Source organism: Manis javanica, chromosome X (assembly GCF_040802235.1).
Source record: "Manis javanica isolate MJ-LG chromosome X, MJ_LKY, whole genome shotgun sequence".
Taxonomy (NCBI): domain Eukaryota; kingdom Metazoa; phylum Chordata; class Mammalia; order Pholidota; family Manidae; genus Manis; species Manis javanica.
The window spans coordinates 135704734-135725312 of record NC_133174.1 but is presented as its reverse complement, the minus strand read 5'-3'; the positions used below and the strand labels follow the sequence as shown (position 1 = coordinate 135725312).

Below are 20579 nucleotides of genomic sequence, written 5' to 3'. Positions count from 1 at the left end.
CTCACCGATCATTTCATTCTTACTTGGCCCTCGGTAATTATTTTAAGAGGAGGAGGCCCAAGACAAGACTAGCGGATCTGTACGCCTGTGCAAGGGAAGCCCAGACAGTCCCTGGGCTCCCCTCTCTCAACCTTTCCTACTACTGCACTGTGTAAGCCCGGAGAGCAGGGAGCTGAAATGATAGCTCGGACCCAGGGTTCAATTCCAGATCTGTCAGACTCCTGAGGCTACGCTCCTTCCCCTGGGTATGCAGTGTGGCCAACACACACAGGGGACTCTGGCCATTATTATTTAGCAAGGATGTCTACCATGGTGCCTCAAAATCAGAGTGAGCCGATTCCATTTCTGTTTCCCCTGAAGGGCTGAACTATGTATGCCAAATAATGTGGCACCCCACTCTGGCACCGTTCTTGTTTACCTTCCCACCATCCAAACATCCCTGGTGATATTGTTTCAGAAACCGATATTCCTGTGGTCCAAACATAGACAGGGTTAAAAATAAGCATCGACTGAACCATGATTAACAAGAACCAAATATCAAACACTGCAACTTCATATCCTATTGTCAGTTACCTGTGGTCTCTGGTTCTCCTTCATTGCTTAGTCCCTCCTCGTCTTTCATTGCTGTCCCTAACATTTTGGCATTCCTCTGCATTTTCTTTCTTTGTTTCTTCAAACCCTTGACATTTCTGTTGACTTTTCTTTGTAAAGGATTTAACCGTCTCCTGTAATATTAAAAGTTCAAAGCGAATCCTCATTTCTCAATAGTGACAGAATAATAACAATGGCAGATTACAAGGAAAGGCTATCTGCCCACATAGCGATCCTTACACATTCCCACCTGATTGTTTAACTCAGCAGATTTAATCAGTCTGATAGAAAGCACTACACTCGGCTCACTCATTTTTGTCACTGTAACCATTGTGATTACTCTGTACAGCATCATTCTGATCCTTTGATAGTTTTGATTCCTCCGCCAAAGGAATGCTGTCTTACATCCCTCTGCTGACATCAGTGCTACCTGCCCCTCAAGACTCAGCTCGGATATACATTCCTTAGGAAGCCCTCCCTTTCACTCCTGGCCTGAAGGGGTTCCTCCCGCCTGTGAACTTCAAAACTAAACAGTCATAGTCCACAACACAGTATCATCTACAACTTTACAGTTCTGCACTTTCATCCACTGTTGCTCTATTTGATATTCAGTCCTGAACTTCCTTGCATTTGTGTGGACAGTGGGCAGAGGGGGGCCCTTGAGAGCCCACCATCATCAAGAATTAGGCCAGATGCTTTACATATTTAATCTCATTTAATGCTCACAACAAACCTGTAAGGTGTATTTTGTTTCCTACTTTGCAAATGATGAAACTGGAGCTTAGAGAAGGAAGAGAGCTCACTCAAGGCCACACATAGCCAGTAAATGTAGATGCTGGCATTTAAACCTAGGTCTGTCTGAAGGTACAGTACAGACTCTTTCCATTAGACCACACTGCAGCACTAGTGAATCATGGCTAATAATGACAAGTATGAAAGACTTCCTATGTGCCAAGGCCTGTGTATAAGCACTTTACGTGCATGATTTTATTTAGTTTTCAGGATGACATGGTAAGGCAGGAACTGTTTCTATCCTTTCCATTTTTCAGATGAAGAAACTGAGGCACTGTGAAGGAAAGTAACTTGCCCAAGGTCATCAGACTACTCAATAATAGAGCCAGGATTCAAATCCAGTCCTGCCTAAATCTGAAGCACAATCTCTCACCCACTATACTAACTGGTCTTTTTCCCCCTCAAGCTTGGAAATAACTTTAGGCTAGAGAAATACCTTGTAACTTTCTATACCCCACAGAGCCTGGTACCCCATGAGGGCTCAGAAAATGTTAGTTTATTTTTGTTTATAGAGCTTCTACTTTCTGAAGACCTAAATACAGGCCAAGGAGAAAAAACAGGGTTGCTCAGAGTTTAAGAATGGAAACCTAAAAGAGAAAGAGAGGAAGATATGCATACAGTATTATCAAGACGTAGTGACAGATACATGTGCTTATCCTCAGTTCAATGTCTAGGTAGTGTACACAAGAGGATGCCTGGCCTCTGTCAGTGCTACTTAGCTATACAGAGCAGCCAGGTGCTGAGCATGTGGGGCCCAGAGACAGATAAGCCTGCTTTGAAATACTGACTTTGAAGGTAACACTCACTTTTCTCTCTTAAAACTGCATTACTGGATTGTCTCTGAGCTCCACTAGGTAAGACAGACTTGTAGCATATGAACCTCTTTCTCAATTAATCATCAGAAAGTCTCCAGGCATAAATGAAATAATGGGTGAAGGCCAAAAATATATTTATGATTTACCTTTGGCCTCTTTATGTTGCAGTGCTGTTAACTATAGTCTCAAAAAAAATAACTGAAACAACTATGTAGTTCTCAATCTCTTGGGGGCCAGATGCATTTCAGAATAGAGAATATTTTGGGTTTTAGAAAGACGGTATGGCATGATAAGCTGAATACCACGTGACACTCCCATGGGGCCAGGGACAGCATCTCATGATCAAACGGAAATATGTTTACAACAAAATACATGAATATTCACTGTAGGCATTAAATAATGACTAGAAAGTATCTCGGGGTCAGGTCAGATCAGATTTTATGGCCAAATGAATAAGGAAAAAATCTTTAGGTTTGCAGAACTTTTTTAATTTCAGAATTTTTGTTAAGAAATTTGGGACTTACACTTTTTTGTAATGCTGTGACTTCAACATATCTTACCTCGCTTAGTTAAGATGACTGTGTCACCTTTATCCATAGATTTTACTATAAATTTAATGTTGTTCATTTCACCTTAACTAACAAAGAAGAATGCAACACAGTCTTAGGATTTTTAAACCCACTGTGCTGGTCTGGGTTGCAGAGGACTTACTTGGTTTGAGGTTTAGCCTTCCAACACTCATTACTAAGATCTAAAGTGAGATATTCTACCCAATATCTAATGAGAATTCCCAAGGAGGAAACTAGGGATGAAATGATTTGTCCAGTGTCCTAGAGGGGATTTTCTTCTTTTCATATAAAATACCATATATTGTGGCCAGCATACTAACACTTGAAATGTACAGATCAACTTATCCCATGCTCACTCACTCATTGACATATTTGCTCATTTATGAAATAAACACTATTCTAGACACTAGATACATAATGATGAATAAGGCTTGGCACCTTCCCTCAAGTAGCTTAAAATTTAGAAAGAAAGACAGATATATAAGCTGATAATTATATCACACTGAGATATCCCAAGTAGAGGCAGGTGGAGACAAACAAGAAGAAGCTTGATCTGGGCAGGAGGTTTGGAGAAAGCTTCCTAGCAGAGGTGGCATCTAAGCTGAAGCCTGTATCCTGGGTGGAGGGAGCCAGATAAAGAAGGATGGAGCTGGGGAGATGTAGAAGTGCATTGCAGTCATTAATATAAATATGAACTCTTTAAGATATTTAAATAATATAACATCAGTTTTATAGATGGGAAACTTGACACGTTTAATATCATTTGCAACATCATGAAGAAAGTCAGAAAATCCACAGAAATGACTGACTAGATTATTCCATTCATTTGCTGAGCTGCTTACCTCATGGCGTAGAGAGACCTGTGGTCCTCAAACCTACGTGTCCGTGAGTCACTTGTTGAGATTGCTAAAACACAAATTGCTGGGCTTTAAACCTAGAGTGACAGAGTCTGTCACTCTCCAGTGGGGCCTAAGAATACATTTCTTACATGTTCCCAGGGGATGATGATGATTCTGGTGCAGGAACCCCATTTTGGGAACCACAATTCTAGACTCAAAGAAGTATAAAACTTGGCCCCTTGTCCTCATGGAAGTTACAATTAAACCAGAGAAAGAAAACTAATAATAGGAAACAAAGGCTAATTACGTGTTACATGTGGATAAGAACACAAGCGCAGGAAGAGGTCCCAGGGAAAAAGAAAACATCGGGATCTGAAGCAATGGCAGAGCACTTCATGGAAGAGTTGGGGCAGCTTCAGTCTGAAGGTTGGGAAGAATTCAAATACACAGAGATGAAGGAGAAGCACAATTCCAAGGTCTGGGAACAGCATGCGCAAAATAACAGGAACAAATGTGGTACGCCAAGGAAAGTACAGACAGCTCCCTGGCTGGAGCAAAAGACAGATGGAGGGTTTTACGAAATACTGGAATCATAGAATGAGTCCAATATAGACAACTTTGAAAGCCAAAGCTTTTTGAGTGGCCTTGTGTTTTTACAGACCTTTTTTCCCTTCCTATCCCCTCTAGTAGAAGAGGCAAGCCACTCTGAAAACAAGTTGGAACTCTTGCTGTATCACTATGTAAGTTTGAGCAAAAGGCCAAACCTCCCCGCACCTCTGTGTTTCGAAGGTCATATAAGACAATGTACATGAAAACTTCACATAAACTGGAAAAGGACAAACATGCTGATTTTTTTTATCTGTACCTTTTTTACAGAGTGTGAATTTCTACCTTGGATACCTGTATATATCCCTTATTAGACGATGTCCCTTATGAGCACAGAGCATGATCTGAAGCACATTCTTGTCCTTTATCCCACCTTAGACAAGATCTGGAATCCAGATGTTCTTGAACGTATTAGAAGTTCTTAAGTGATACAATGAAATGAAATCGTACTATTTTCGGAAGGATATAATAGGCTGGATTAGAAGGAGAGTATATTAAAAAGTCCAGGTATAAACCCAAATTGGCTTGGCAAGCATCCTTATTCACTCTCTATTGTAAGGGCACAGCCATACATTCCCAGTGATGCGCTAGGAAACTTCTCCAGGACCCAAATCCTAGCCATCTTCCAAACCAACTCCAGTTGCAGCCCCATCCTAGTTATTATTTCTCTTGTGTGAACTCTTTGGATTGGCCATCTCATTCCAATGGCCTCCTCAGTTCCCAATCCTGCCTTTGCATATGGATGCTAGTTAGCCTTGTGTTATGGACTAAATACTTGTGTCCCTAAAATTCATATGTTGAAGCCCTAAGTCCCACTGTGACTGTATTTGGAGATGGGGCCTCTAAGATAGTCATTAAAGTTAAATGAGGTCATAAGGGTGAGGTCCTGATTAGTAAAATCAGTGTCATTATAAAAACTAATGTTTTCGTTTTTTTACTAAAAACCAGAGTGCTTGCTCTTTCTCTCCCACCTCTCACATGCATCAAGGAAAGGCCATCTGCAGGCCGAGAAGAGAACCCTCATCAGACACCCAATCAGCTGGCATCTTGACCATGGACTCCTAGCCTGCAGAACTGTGAGAAAATAAATGTCTATTGTTTAAGCCACCTGGCCTGTGGTATTTTGTTATGGGGGCCCTATGAGTCGAGTACACCTTGGTTCCCTTCTGTTCCTCTCCTGAAACCACTTACCCAGGAAGCAGTTGAGTACATACAAGGCCTGGACGAAGCTGGGACAATAAAATGGGAAAAGAGGAAAATCCCAGACTCATTCCAAAGGAAACCAGACAGGGAGACGAAGAATAGATCACGTATCAAGGATAAAGGAAACTAAACAGTCACAGATGACCCCAAGGTCTCTTTCTAGCCTGGGAGACCAAATAAATCACTGACAGAAAGGGACAGGTGTCAAGAGGAGATGACTGGGGAGAAAAAGAGAAGTCAGTTTTGCATATGTCGCATTTAAGGTGCTAACAGAACATCTAAATCACGGGGGCAGCTGGAATATGGAACATGAATAGGCAAAGATTTCGGAATTCAAATTTAACAGTTTCACTCACTCAGAGAAGCCCAGAATATTATGGTCAGAAAGAACCTGAGAAATGATCTAACCCAATTCTTTAATATTTTTTTCATGAGAAAACCAATATCAAAAGAAGTTAAGCTCATTAGAAAAATGGTAGTAAAGGAAGAATGAGAGCACAGATCTTTCTAACTGTTCTTTCTGCTACATACTTTCAATATTCTCTTACAGATGAAATTAAGGCTTTGGAAACAACCACAGCTGGAAGAACAAAGGAAAACAAACAGAGATGGACCAGAACGGTAAGGGGAACAATGAAATCCAAGGAAGGTAAGTGTCAAGAAGGGGGAGTCAAGTGTGCTATGTGACAGAAGGTCAGACTGGATGGGAACTGAGGAAAGGCCGTTGCATTTTGCAATGAGCTTATTAGTTACCTGGCAACAAGCTGTTCTTTTTAATTGTGCCTATCATTCCAGAATTCTCTAAAATGTTTCCCTTGATGTCCTTGCAATGGGAACACCTCAGACATATAATCCACATGCAATGAGGTTCTCTTATTTCAGTAACGAAATTACCTTGAACTGAGTCCAAAAACAACCAGTTTTACGTGAATTTCAAATCTAGAGTGACTCACGTTAGAGCAGGGTTCCAGTTTGTTCAGGTTCTCATCTGATTGTATTTTATCAAAGTTCTTAGAGCCTAGCCACACTTTTAAAATTTATAGATTTTATAGAATTCACATGTATCTAATCCTAGGAATTTCAAGCCTTGCAGCAGTTGGCTAATTGCTGCATAAAGCTTTCCAAAATAACATTACTAATTATATTGCATAGTATAATGAAACGCACAAACATGGGGATTTGAAAATGTAAGTGCCTATTTTTTCAATTCAATGGGTGATGATTTTTAGGCAATTTCTGACACATTTATCCCCAGTTCTGTGACTCCCATTCTAAGAAAGTAAGTGGTATTAAAACTATCTGCATAATGAAAACCACATTATAATACAGAGAATCACGCAGCAGGATTTGTCTAAATGGACAACTTTTCAGTAACAGCCATCTGGCAAGTAGCAGCACTAAGAGTCGGGGGGATGTGCTGTTTACATCATCTGTGAATCAGATGACCTATAATCTTAAAAAAACAGGGCTTTTCTATTAGGTGAAAGGAAACATAGTTTTATCATTTTCGGACTGAGTTTTGAATTTCTTTTTAATTCAGAGTTACAAACTGCATCTGGTAGGAAGAAAAAGAACATGAAAATGGCCTTCATCTGAGTTTTATAGGCATGGTATTAAAATGTTTGAATTTTCCACTTTAACAAAGCTATGTTCACACAAGTATCATATCACTCACAACACACAGATGTGTAACCGGCATATGCATACAGGTCAAAGTTTATCTAGAAACAGATAAAGATTCGAAACTGAATTTGGCACTTGAGACTGCCGTTCCTGGTACTCTGTTACTGTCACAGAACAGCTGAGCCACCCGCCTTCTCCCCTGAGGGCGGGCCCCCCCGCGGGCCCCCCCAACCTCCTCTTGTTCCCTCTACCTGATCTTTTCCTTCATTTCTGCCTAAGTCTTAACCCACCAACGACACTAAGCTAACGAGTCTTCTCATCCCTATTAATGAGAATAAAAATAGATCTTATATAACCTTGAGGACATAATGAACGTCAAAACTCGTATGTGAGTTTCGTAAGGCTATGAGTGGCAAACTCTGAGAGCTTTTCACTAATGCTGTCTGCTCCCTCTTGTATCTGTGCCAGCAGTTCAAGCTGGCTTGGGTTCTCTGTGTACCTTGTTCAAGTCACACCTAAACTCAAGTCAAGTAGAAGTAAACCAGATATTCCGTTATAGATTGTTCCGGGGACAACGTTCCGCCACCTCTGCTTAGAAATGACAATTAGTTAAAGGGTCTATGATGAGGAGACCCCATCCGAACGTAATGAATGCTGTGGGAGAGCCCTGTTCCCACCTAACCCAAATCGTATCCTGCCTTCAAAACTCAGCTCAAACAGCACCTCCCCTGCTTTCTCCCCCTCATCCTGACACCTGCTGCCTCAGAACTTCCATCAGTTATTGCCACCACTCATTTTAGTCCTTAGTTATATTCCATCTTATATTGTTATTTAATATTTCATCCTGGGATTTATTTTAAGGTAGACTTAAGCTCCTTAAAAGTAGGGCCAGTGTCTTAGATGGTTCTGCATCCTCCACAGTACCTCACACAAGCAGTGACTGTATACGGTCAATTGTGGAAAGCATGAATTAGGCACCAAAAGAATGAAATAACGTTGAGCTCTGCGGAGTGGTTACCCTCTTCACCTAACCTGCTTGCATTTCCACCACCTGCTCATACTCTCCTTTTTCACCCCTCCAGCTCTTGCCCGTCGTGAGCTCCTTAGGCACCGCCCGCACTGCAGGAGCCTGGGGACGTCAGAACACCATTTGTTTGGGCTCCCAACTAAAGGCCAGGAGGGGGCAGTACAGGAGCTTTTTCCTGAAGGAGTGCGTGTTTCCTGTACAGGGCAGACCCAGCAAGAGGAGGAGCTTCGGGGCGTCTTCCACAGCCCCAGGAGCCCTGCCGACAGAGAGGCCCGGGTCAGGGTAGCGCGGACCTGCATGCGGCTTTCATCTCTCTGATGTAGAAAACTGCGTTTGGCTTCTTTCTTTGCTATTTTAAACAGCTACATGCTGATGTTACTGCCATGTCTATTTCCCTTTTATGGGGTTATTTATTTTACTTCCTGTAATATTTTATCTATTGCTTTATTCTTGGAAATGAAGAACAGGGCGTGAGTTAAGGGGATAGTTTTATGGAAATAGCTTGACCCCAAAGAGGGGGGCTGCAGCGGGTTTTGCCTCCATGTAAGCTCCTTCCCTGGTGTCACAGGTAGGACCTTCATCCTGCCACACTTACTGCCCTTGCCTCAAAAATCAGCTTACCGGGAAAAGCTGACAGCGCCCCATCCACCCTCAGTCATCCATTCTTCCTGGCAGGTCAGCTAAGCAGCAAACTGAAACTGACACCTGTTCTGGAGTTGCAACAAGCAGCTCAGGACGACTGAAGGAACATACCACTCTCACGGAACACAAATAAATAATAAACAAAACGTTACAGTAACCCAAAATTCCATGATGCTCACTATATATACTATTCATATTGTTCAAGTCTCTCAAGCAGTTTGTATTATGTCCAAGAAAGAACATACATTCGTATCAGGGGATAATCCTTTCGAATTCATCTTAGAGCAAAACTCAGTGTACCTGAAGATCCCCATAAAACTCCTTGGCAGGGGCGCCACAGAGGGCCTTAATGAAGTGGTTTACCAGTCTTATTCTACTGGACACTCTAAAGTGCGTGGCATAATACTATGCCACCAATTTCTAGCAAACGTTATTTCCCCTTTGTTCCTGGGTTATATTTAATATGAAATCAAGCTTTGGAGGGAAGAAGCTAGAGTCAAAAGTTCCACTCCTATTCCCAATTACCCGGGAAAAGAAAGAAAACAAAGAGGCCTAAGAAGAGAGATTACACACTCAGTATAGGAAACTAAGTTAAAACTGAGAAAACAATCAACCATCATATGCAAACAGGACGAGTTAAAAGGCTGTGACCCTACAGTGTCTTCAAAATGGCCTGAGAAAGGGACGTAGGCAATGAGAAAGTTTACTTTAGTGTAAGACTGCCTTCCAGGCTAGCCAATGCCACCACTACATTCTTATTTCTGAAACCACTCATTTAATCAACAAAAATATATTAAGCATCCACTATATATGAAGCACCTTGCTATGAACTGAAAGTACAATGATTAGTATGACACATCCATCAGACTCAAGGAAAAGATACAGAAAAGAAAAAAAGACTTTAACGACCTTTATGGAAAATACAATATATGCATAGTCTAAAATCTTCCAGTGAAATTTTTTGGTAACAATTTCTTTTGGAACTCAAATACCACGTTATTATTTACTGGAATAAAAACATCAAAGATGCTTAGTTCTCAAAAGACACCTTCTCTTTACTAGGGAATTTAAGGAGGTACTCATTCTCAGGGTCACGCTAGCACTGGCTCCGCACTTGCACACACCTGAGAACACACGCCTCCTTAAATTCTGTGCCCCAAGGGCCTCACTCCCTTCACCCTAGCCCTGGCCCTGCTCTCCACCTCTACACTCACTCTCCTCCCGGTAGACAGCGAGCTACTTAAAAAAACAAAAATCCTTAAAAGCATCATGCTAATAGCACACTGGGATTTTCTATAAAATGCTAAGAAGAAATCTGACACAAATGGCTTGAAGACAGACCAAGACTTTAAGACCCAATGGTAGATGACCATATACTAGACGCAGAACACTTCTAGACATCTTTCTGATTTGCAGTTAATAACCACCTCAACCCCATACACCCCCAGCCCCTGATTTATTTTTTCTTCTAATTAGGATTTTGTTGGACGAGAGAAAATGTATAGACTATGCAAGAGAAAGTCTTAAAATTGTGGAAAAATGTAATAACATGCTTCTTAAAAAACATTTTTAAAAATTTTTTAAATAATTTGCATTTTTAAAAAACCTCCACTTTAAGGTTTTTCCCAAGCTACCTTCTTTTAAATAAAAAAGATCCAAACATAATCCCCATGTTTCTGAAGCATACGAATAAATGTGTCTACTCAGAAATAGCCAAGTACACTCAGCAATTAGCAAATAAGAGTTTATGTTTTCCTACCTCCTCCGGCAAAAACAACAGCAATAAATGGGCAGGCACCCCAGGATGATCATGCTGCTCACACTAAGCACAAACATCTGGAACATCTGGATATCCTCTGTTGGGGTAAGTACATCCTGTTACTTTTATGACTTAAGCAAGAGACGCAAATCTGAGCTCTTTCACAGAGTCTTTATTAAAAAACTATTAGTTAATAAAGTAAAATAAGGGGGTATTCTTATATGACAGGTAAATATCACTGCTAGTCTGTAAGTAGCAGGCGTTTATGACATGCTCTTGATTACACATCCTCCAATGGAAGTCTTCATGAAATGATCCTACTGCTTTTGTTATCAGATTATTATGATTCATACTATGCATTTCTTCCCATGGCCTAAATGTGTTTTTTTCTCTGGACACATGTTATACACCCTAGAGCACTCAAGGAGTGAATTTATCTATGAATAGTTAACTTGATGAAGGAATGGCTTCTTAACTGTTTATTTCCAAATTATAAAACATTAAATTAAACCAGAATTCAAAAATTTGCAGGTGAATAAGCATATTTTATTCTTATATTAATTTGGAAATACATTCTAATATGATGAGGGAATTGTAAGTTATGGTTCAATTTTTACCTCTACAAGAACCAAATGTGTCTTCACACATACGTAAAGATTACACTGATGAATGAATTATAAATACCACGTGACAGTGTTAACATGGTAATACTATATTCATGATCAGGTTTCAGTTTCCATTTTTAATACTAGATGCTCATCACAGAGCTGTAAATCGAATAGGGACTTTATTAACCTAAGGCATTGTTTTGCATGCATCCTTTTGTCATATTTTTTAGTGTTTAATCATATCAAATAAGTCTATCATGGAACCAACCGGTAATAGGTCCCCACTATCCAAATGAAGGAGCCAAAACAGATGGTCTAGTTCTCAAAAATTTGTGGAGGAAAAAAATTTTAAGAACCTAATTCAAAAACAATAGAAAAAAAAGAGAAACTAATAAAGAGACTTTAAGAAGAAACATTCAAGTCTACAGTCACATACTGACACGCTGAAGACAAATTAAATAGGAAGAATTCTCCTCAGGAAGAGAAGATGGGATAAGTAGAAGATGAGATAAGGCATGCCCAATGCTGTCTTCTCCCAGGCGTTGAGAATTACATTTCACAGGGCCTGGAATCTTTGGGACAAGAGAGATGATAACTAAAGCAAGAGAAAAGAGACTTATTTCAAATTGCCAAAGTCGCATTTCAGGGCTAAGCAAAAACTGCTCATGAATAGAGGCCTAAGCACATCAGGACTTCCTACAGGCAGTATTGCTGTAGGGCTGGTGGCCCCCTTGAAGCGGTAACCTGGGAGATATGAATTTAAACTTAAGCCACTGTGAGCTGTTTTTCAGATTTTCTTAAATAGAACGATAAGAAATGTAAGAGGATGAACTTACCATCTTTTAAAGGGGCAAAACATCTGAAGCTGCTGGTCTGGGATGATGAATAACAGCATTTCTCTCTCAAACAGTCACTCTTATTAAGATCTTTTCTCTCCTTGCAAGGCTTCACCACCTGACTCCCCTTTGGAATGCATGCTTTTGGAAACAAAATCCAAGAAAGAGAATCAGCACAGTTAATAAGAACTTTCCCTAATGAAATAATTACTGCAGGACAAAAAAAAAAAGAAAGAAAAACATTTATGCTCGGCACACTTAAAGAAGAGATTGAATGGCATATACAAATAGTGATGAATGCTGAAAAAATAATAGCTAAACAAAAAATTACCACAAAGTTATTTAACATGACATTTTCAATTCTAGATGAACTGCAGAAAAATATAAATTGTTAACAGATCACTGGTATGTTAGTTTTAAAAGGACTGTAAATCATAAGCTGAGCAGTAGTGATACGAATACAACACAGAAGGAACTAAACAAGAACAGGCCAAATGCCCTTAAAACTAACACCCTGCTAAAATATTACCACAGATAGCCTCTCACTCAATTTTACTAAGCTACAGAAACTCACTGAATGCATCAGTGAGAACGAACGTAAGGGAAATGCACACAGTTTACTGCTACCGAGTAAGGTAAGTGATACTACTGGCATTGAACTACTTCTCCGTGAACACTTATCATATTGGCACTACAGTATGTTTTGAGATTCTTCCCTTTGGCCTTAAGTTGTGACTATAATTTTGAATAGGCAATGATATATGGCAAGAACACCAAGATTTATGCAAATTCCAATACATTCATACATATTTGAATCTCGCCAACTCAAATAGCTGATTTTTTTAAAACAATCCAGCTTTATAAGAGAAACAAATGACAACTGAAAAGGCAAATATCAGATTTTTATTCAAAAAGAAAACCTCCTCAGTATGACTCAAGGCCAGCATAGATTCAGTTCAATCTCCAATGCCATCAAGAACTACAGACTTAGAAAAGTCATAACTGGCATTTTATGGTTACTCCAAGCATATTTTTAGCTCTTAGTATATTTCATTCCCCTTCTTTAAAGCCTGGCAATTCCTGAAATTAAGATAAAAATAATAATAGCTTCCATTCACTAGGCACCTATTTGGGCCAGGTACCTTGCTTTACACAATTCCTTTTAATCTTTGCAACAAATTCTCAAAATTAGTTTTACAACCTCCATTTTAATAATAAAGACATAAAGGATCAAAGTAATCTGTGAAGGGTTGCAAATTTAATACATTACCAGTTGGCCTGATAATTCATTTCCTAAACATTTTAGACATGTGAGAGTTTAGTCTACATTGTTGTTAAATACTCGTCGCAATCTGTCCTATTCTGCCAGCCCCAGAGTGACTCTACTTCCCAGTCTGGACTGCATCTGGAATGCCATGCTTAGTCCTGGGCATCACACACCCAGAAAAGGGTGACAATAGTCAGGGCGTGGTCAGAGATGGCATGGACTTCCTGCATGCTGAGTTCATCACTATTGGTATCGTTTAAAGACCACTTTCCAGGAATGGAAATCACACAAGAGATTTTAAATCATGAAGGAGACTAGACTAGATGATCTCTAAGGTCCCTTCTAATGCTGAGCTTCTGTTATTTTATACATAAATTGGATATTATGGACTTTATGCCAGATGCTAAAATTAACTTTCAGATTCAAATTACTAAGAGACACGTGTTACTTTGAAGAATAAAAAGGGTAGAACAATTTTTATCATGTTTAAGTGTATCATTTTGTCCAAAGAGAGATGGACAAATGAGATGTGATCTTCCAAGCTTCTCTGCCAGTCTGACTGAAGGTTATCATTTTAATCTGCAAGAGATAAATTTTTTATAAACAGCCTAATGACAAAACGCCAAACTATTACTTAGTGCATAAGGGCAAAGAGTGTTCACTTTCACTTATACAGGGAAAGAAGTAAATTGGTAAAAGTATTTCACATTTTATGAACTTATAGTTATTCTTTTCAAAGAAGACAGTATATACATTTTATAAATATTTAATCACCACTGTGAAAGATTTGAATCAGCTTAGGTCAGATGTTTCTCTTAAAATGGCACAGTTTGATTTTGTTGGGCCAAAATGTTATCTCGTACAACTGATTTTGACTCAATGTACCAGGTTGGAGGAATATTTTGGAAACGCAGATATCTTATTCAGACTATTTTTAAAGGTGGCTTCAGTGTTCATATAAGGTAGTTATTCAGGTAACTATGAAACAGTTTACATCTGCTATCTTCATGAGCTCTAAAGCTTAAACATCGTTTGTTGTTGTTTATGACCCACCTTTTCACTCACTGGAACATTTTTTCAGCTTTACAACACACCACCACCTCAGGTTTCTCTTTCCCTACTCAATTCGACCATGGTAGTATTTTTTATCTATTTAAGGAATTCATTTATTTTGCTATTCTCATTGGTAGTAGGTGTTACAATGCCTGTTTTGTATTTGATGAAACCAGTACAGAAAATCATGAAGGGATTTATGCAAGGTCACAGAAGGATTCAGTAGGAGAGCCTGCAATTAAACAATGGATATAATTTTGTGCTTATATATGTACATCGAATTTTGTTAGAATAAATTCTGCATTATTTTTAATAAAAGCTCCGTGTTTGTAATTTGCATGTCAATTTATTTGAAGTTTCTCCTTGAAAGGGCACCACATGCTGTACAAAATGAAACGTGTTTATTTGTGGTTAATAATTCTCAAGAGGCATCATCATGTGCTTGATAAACACATTATATATAGAATCACAAAAAGACGATGTGACTTGAAACCTGAACTTTTTATCATTAAAACAGATGGGAAAACATCTGGCATATTCCATAGCATCAGAGCTACAAAGCACCTCAATTAATGCTACAGGAGACATTGATTCCTCAATACTGGGTCAGTGACTAAATTTCAGGCAGTGTCATTAAGTTGAACTGAGAAAGGTTTGTATATTTGTGAAGAAATGTATTTTATAAAGAGTAATAAACATTTATGGAATGACTTAAAAATACTGCTTCAGTTCATCCTTGCAATTCTTTGTGGTAAATATTTTCATTATAAAGATGAGTACATTGAGGATCAGAAAGGTTCCTTGCCTAAAGCACAGGACAGTCAGGATTAAACTCAGGTCTGTCCCACCCCAAAGCCAACAGATCACACTGCCTCCTACATGTGACTACTGTCTTCAAAACAAGGACATTGGGATGACAGAAATCAAACAACTTACTTGTTGGAAAGAAAAAACTTGACAGATCTTTCCTTACAGAAGTTTCGTCCAGAGGTTGTCCATTAGCATTTTCATTGCGCCGCAGACTATATCCACTTGGAGGCGGAGGATCTGCAAACACTTAAGGAAAAGGTGAAATTATTAATCTAACATATAAAGCATTTATCACTTTCTAAGACCCTTTAATAGTAATTACCTTTCCTTTAATTAATTATATATTGAGTCTAAGCACTAACAGATATTATACTTACATCTTATAACAGCTTAGGTCTCATTAATACTCAGAATATGATTCTTCTGTGAAACTGAAAAACTGAGTATTAAATTTAAAATATTTTAATTAAAAAATCAATTTAAAAATGCTTAAGCTATAGGAAGATGCATGCCATTGTTGTGCTATAAACTGATTCACAATAGGGAGCTTTTTCTCTGATGCCTCTGACAAAAGGCGTGGACATTCAGAAGTCCAATCAATGAACAATATGGGAACAATATGTATTCCAATTAATCAAAGCCCATCATAGAAACTCTTGGCAAATACATTGGCTTTTTTACTTGCTGACAAAAATCAATGCCTTGGAGACCATAACACCTTCCTTATATTTCTTCCTCACTACTTCAAACCTACGTTGAGTTTTATTTGCATGATTCCTTCCCATGTAAGAGGATATCATTTTTGCTCCCATTGCATGGATTTGTCCATATCATTAAATATTTTTCAACACTACTTTAATAACTTCACAGTATTCCATTATATGGCTCTATTACAACTGACTTAACCATTCCCCCACAGAAAGACATTTAAGTTGTTTACAATTCATTGATATTATAAAGAACACTGCACAGAACTCATAGATACAGAGAATAGATTGGTGGCTTGCGAGGAGGGGGCAGGGTGGGGTTCGGGAGGGAAGGGGCAGCTGTCAAAAGGTACAGACTTCCAGCTATAAAATAAGTAAGTCATAGGGACGTAATGTATAACATGGTGACTATAGTTAAAAATTATGTATTGCATATTTGAAAGTTCCTAAGGGAGCATATCTTAAAAGCCCTCATTAGAAGAAAAAAAATGTCTGGGGACAAATGTTAACTATACTTCCTATGGTGATTATTTGCCAATATATACAAATACCAAATCATTATACTGTACTCCTGAGACTAATGCAACATTACGTGTCAGTTATACTTCAATTAAAAAATAGAAAAAAACTAAAAAAAGAATACAGGAATGATTATCATTGGAGCTATGTATTTGCAGATATTCATGAAAAATTCCTTAGACTAAATTCTGAAGGAATGGCTCTTGACTTTGGCCACACTACCCTCCAGCAAGACTACCCCAAGTTATACTTCGGCCAGTAGTGAGGGCAAGTGCCAGTATTCTTACACCCTCACCTTTTCGTTGTTGTTTGCCAGTATGAGGACAATGGTATCTCTTTATTTTTCACCTTCAGTTATCAGTAAGCTTACCTCTTTCATGTATTTGTTGCACAGTAGAGAATTTAACCTTTAATCTGCCGCATACATTGCAAAGATTTTTCAAGGTAGCCAGCTATCTTTATCATTTTTATGGTGTTTTGGGAAGTTCAAAATTTTAAATATTTTATGTAACTGAATGGATCAATCTCTTCTTTTGCTATTTCTGCCCTTTATGTCATGTTTAGAAAGACATTTTACACTCTAATACTTCCTTCTACCACTTTCCTAGTTTCTCTTATTTACTTAAATGTTTAATCCACCTGGAATATATTTTTGAGTATGTTAGGAAGTAGGGATACATTTTTTTCCAGTTGTCCAAATACATTTACTAAATCCATACTTTCCTACTTATGACATCACCATCATATTCTATTACACTTGTCACTATCATATTCTTAGTTATAGATCTGTTTCCTGACTTTCTATTCTGTTTCACTAATCTGTTCATGCACTAATACCACTGTTGTATTATTACATGTTTTAATACCTGATCTGGCAAATCTATCACTAGTCTCCATTGTCAAAATTTTACTCTCAATTCTGAAGAATGAACCTTAGAATCATTTTTTCAAGTCAGAAGAGTCCTAATAATATTTTAATATAATTATGTTCACTCATTTAATGTTCATTCAAAAAATACTTACTGTGTGTCTCATATGCTAGGCATAAATTCAGTTAAATGTTGACTTATTTGAAGAGAACTGATAATTCTGTGAAACTTTCTCACCCAAAGCTTATTTCTCCCCTCATTCAAGTCTCTTTTATGTCTGAGAGCAAGGTTTATAGCTGTATTCGTACAGGTCCTGTACCTCCCCTATTGCATTCATCCCCTTATATCATGTATATTTTGTTGTTGTGTAAATATAATCTATGTCACCACAATTTCTAGCTGGGAACTGCTGGTAGGAAAGAAAGTTATTGATTTCGGTTCATGTATTTTGTAACTTACTACTTTACTTGACACTGGTTAGCCCTCATTGTTCTTCACTTTTATTCCAGGTCTATTCAGTCGATACTGTTTTGCCTCTTTTCTTTCCAGCATTAGCAGCTCATTTCTTTTTCTTCTCCCACTGCATTGCCTAGAACTTCTGAAACTATGTTGACGCATAGCTATGACGATGGGCATTCTCAAGTTGATCCTGACTTTAATGAGAATGCACTAGTGTGTTTCATCATGAAGTAAAACTTTGGCTGCTGGCTTAATACAGACATTTTTTATGAAATGAAGGATGTATTCCTCTAGTCCTAGCTTACTACTAATTTTCTGTTATTTTTGTTTCATTTTTAATAAAAAATAGAAGTGGGACTTAACAAATGCTTTTAATGCTTTTACTGCCATGATGATATTTTCCTCTGCCTGTTAATTATTGAACATTAATTTATTTTCCGATACTAAAATATACTTGCATCCGTGAAATAAAGCCCACAGTGCTAATGCTTTATGTGAGATCATGCATCAGCATTCCTAAGTGAAGTGTGTCCACAGTTTTTTTCTGTGTGCTGTCTCTCTAGGTTTTGGCATGTCTCTGTAGGTTATACCTACTTCATAAAATAATCTGGGAAGCTTTCCGTCCTTTTTCTATACTGAAGCAGTCTAAACAGCATAGGATCCGTTAAAGATTGGGGAAGACTCATCCATACATAGTCTGAGTCTGCATTTTATGAAGAGTGGTAGTTCTCTAACGTTTCACCTCTTGATGCTCATGAGTCAATTTTACATTTAATTTTCCTAGGAAATCATTTACTTACAAGTAATTACTAGAATGGAATCATAAAAATGTTTACTTACAATTTTTAAATCTCCTTTATATCAATGGTAATATCCTCTTTGTCACTTTAGTGAAATCAACTTCCATGTACACACACTTGAACGTGTATTCTCAACCTGCAGGGCACTTTACTATGGGATGAACTTCACTATGTGAATGTGAACTTTATTATATATGTTAAATCAAGCTAAACTGTATTATCAAATGCTCAATATCTTTATTTTTTCTGTCAAGGACTAAAAGATAATGTATTATAGTCTCCCACCACAATTGTAGTTTTGTCCATTTCTACTTGAATTTCTAAAACCATTTGTTTTATATATTTCAATACAATGCATAAACGTTCACTCATTACAGCTTCATCTTCACTATATATTATATATCTTGACAATATTAAAAACAACCCATTTGGTCCCGTTTGTTTTCTCCTAGCTCCTACTCTTTCAAAATACGTGTATTTAATCAACATCTAGTGTAATTCTAGGTTTGGGGCGTACATTAGTGATCAGATAAGATCCCTGCCTTGTGGAGTTTACAACATAATGGAAAAAACAGACAGAAAAGAAATAAATGAACAAATTAAGTAATTACAATTTGTAGTGAGTCCTATGAAGAAAGTGGACACCAAGACAGTGTAAGGTAGGGGACCAACTTTAAATAGAGGATGGCCTCTCTGAGATGACATTTAAGCTAAGAAAACAAAGGTTAGAAGAAGCCAGCCACACAAAGGGCTCAGAAGAGTGCTTTTAGCACAGGGGACAGGAAACAAGATCAGTATTACTAGGCACACTTTGCCAGCTTAGAGGGCTCACTGCCTTACACCACACAGGACAGGAGCTACAGCTGGAGGTGTGAGGCAGAAAGACAGAAATGAGTGGGATGAGAAGGAGAGGGGGGCCCCCCAGATGACTCAGGGAGTTGATTAGATAGAGCCAGAGAGCCAGAAATGACTCGAAGAGTTAATCAGATGAAGCCACAGGGTCCAGGAGTGACTCAGGAAATGTCCAGGGTCCCCCCAGATAAGAAACATCAGAGGCACAGGCACAGCACAGCCCCCATCCTCATTTCACCAATCAGAACAAGCCTAGAGGGCTGACAGCTGTCAGTCAAGGACCTCTGTGCACTGCCAAAACCACATGAAAGAAGCCTCAGAATGAGCAGCAGGGCCTGTCTCCCCTTAGGCAGGCCCGCTCTGTTACTCTCTGCAGAGTGCATTAAACTTACTTTGCTTTCTTGACTTTGGTTTCTCGCCCCACTATATCTAACTTCCCTGCGACATGGAGCCGAGTTCCTTCCTAACAGCAGTGGCCTTGAAAGGACGTGTGCTCTGTATTGCTCTCTGTTCCCTCAGGGACCCCCTTCCCCAGCTGGCTGTCCCAGGTAGCATACCACCTGAAGGGCGCGCTGGCTGGCCGTAGCACACTGCGGCCCGCGACTCCACTCAGGGTTAACCTTCTGCAGGTGGTGCCCTTTCCGGAGTCCTTCCAAAGGAGACACTGATCCCCAACTCAGAGTGTGCTAGCGTCCAGCCCCTACCAGACAGGCTAGGCCTGAGCCTAAGGGACATACAGGTTGCTGCAACTTCTCTCAGTAGTGTCTGGCCTGGCCTTCTTTCTTTCAGAAACCCCTCCAAACTTGTGGCACATAAATAGCAGATGGCACCCATCTTGGTCCTCTACGTTTTCAGCCATTGTAGATCTTCCGGTCATTTCACTGGGCATTTGAAATGGAGGACACACCCAGACACTTCCTCAGACATCATCAGTGGCTGCCTGAACCAAAAGTCGCCAGCATGTTTTAATCTGCCCTCTGCCACGGGTTTCTTCCCTACTCTGAAAGAAAATTATTTACAAGTTACCCTGAACGGAATTTCCCAGTATGGTACCACTAGTATTACATGAGATTCTTCTAACTGGAACACAGTTGAATATTTATGGATGTATTTACTCTTTATTATTTATGTATTTATTTTAAAAGAATAGAAAAAATATATGACTAGCTTATCAAACCTACCGTGACACCAAACAAGGGTGACATCACTCACCACATGGCAAACCTTCATAAAATCCCCTTTAACATCCCTGTTATTTCATTCCTAGGAGCAACTGTCCTTTCCTCTCTCCAGAATCTCCCTTTCATACTCAGACTAATCCCATCCTCTATGT

The 20579-nt window shown here is 38.9% G+C and overlaps 1 protein-coding gene across 2 annotated transcripts in view; it reads right to left on the bottom strand.

Moving 5' to 3' along the window:
* FMR1NB (FMR1 neighbor) overlaps positions 1 to 20579 on the bottom strand; it is a 31264-nt gene that overhangs the window by 917 nt on the left and 9768 nt on the right. Inside the window, exons 2-5 of one of the 2 annotated variants that reach the window (XM_073228101.1) lie at positions 15167 to 15286; positions 11911 to 12051; positions 10467 to 10563; positions 574 to 725 (exon numbers count right to left, since the gene is read on the bottom strand). In XM_073228101.1, coding sequence (XP_073084202.1) covers positions 574 to 725; positions 10467 to 10563; positions 11911 to 12051; positions 15167 to 15286 — 510 coding nt within the window. The remainder of the gene's footprint in view (positions 1 to 573; positions 726 to 10466; positions 10564 to 11910; positions 12052 to 15166; positions 15287 to 20579) is intronic. The other variant, XM_073228102.1, reaches the window with a different exon arrangement.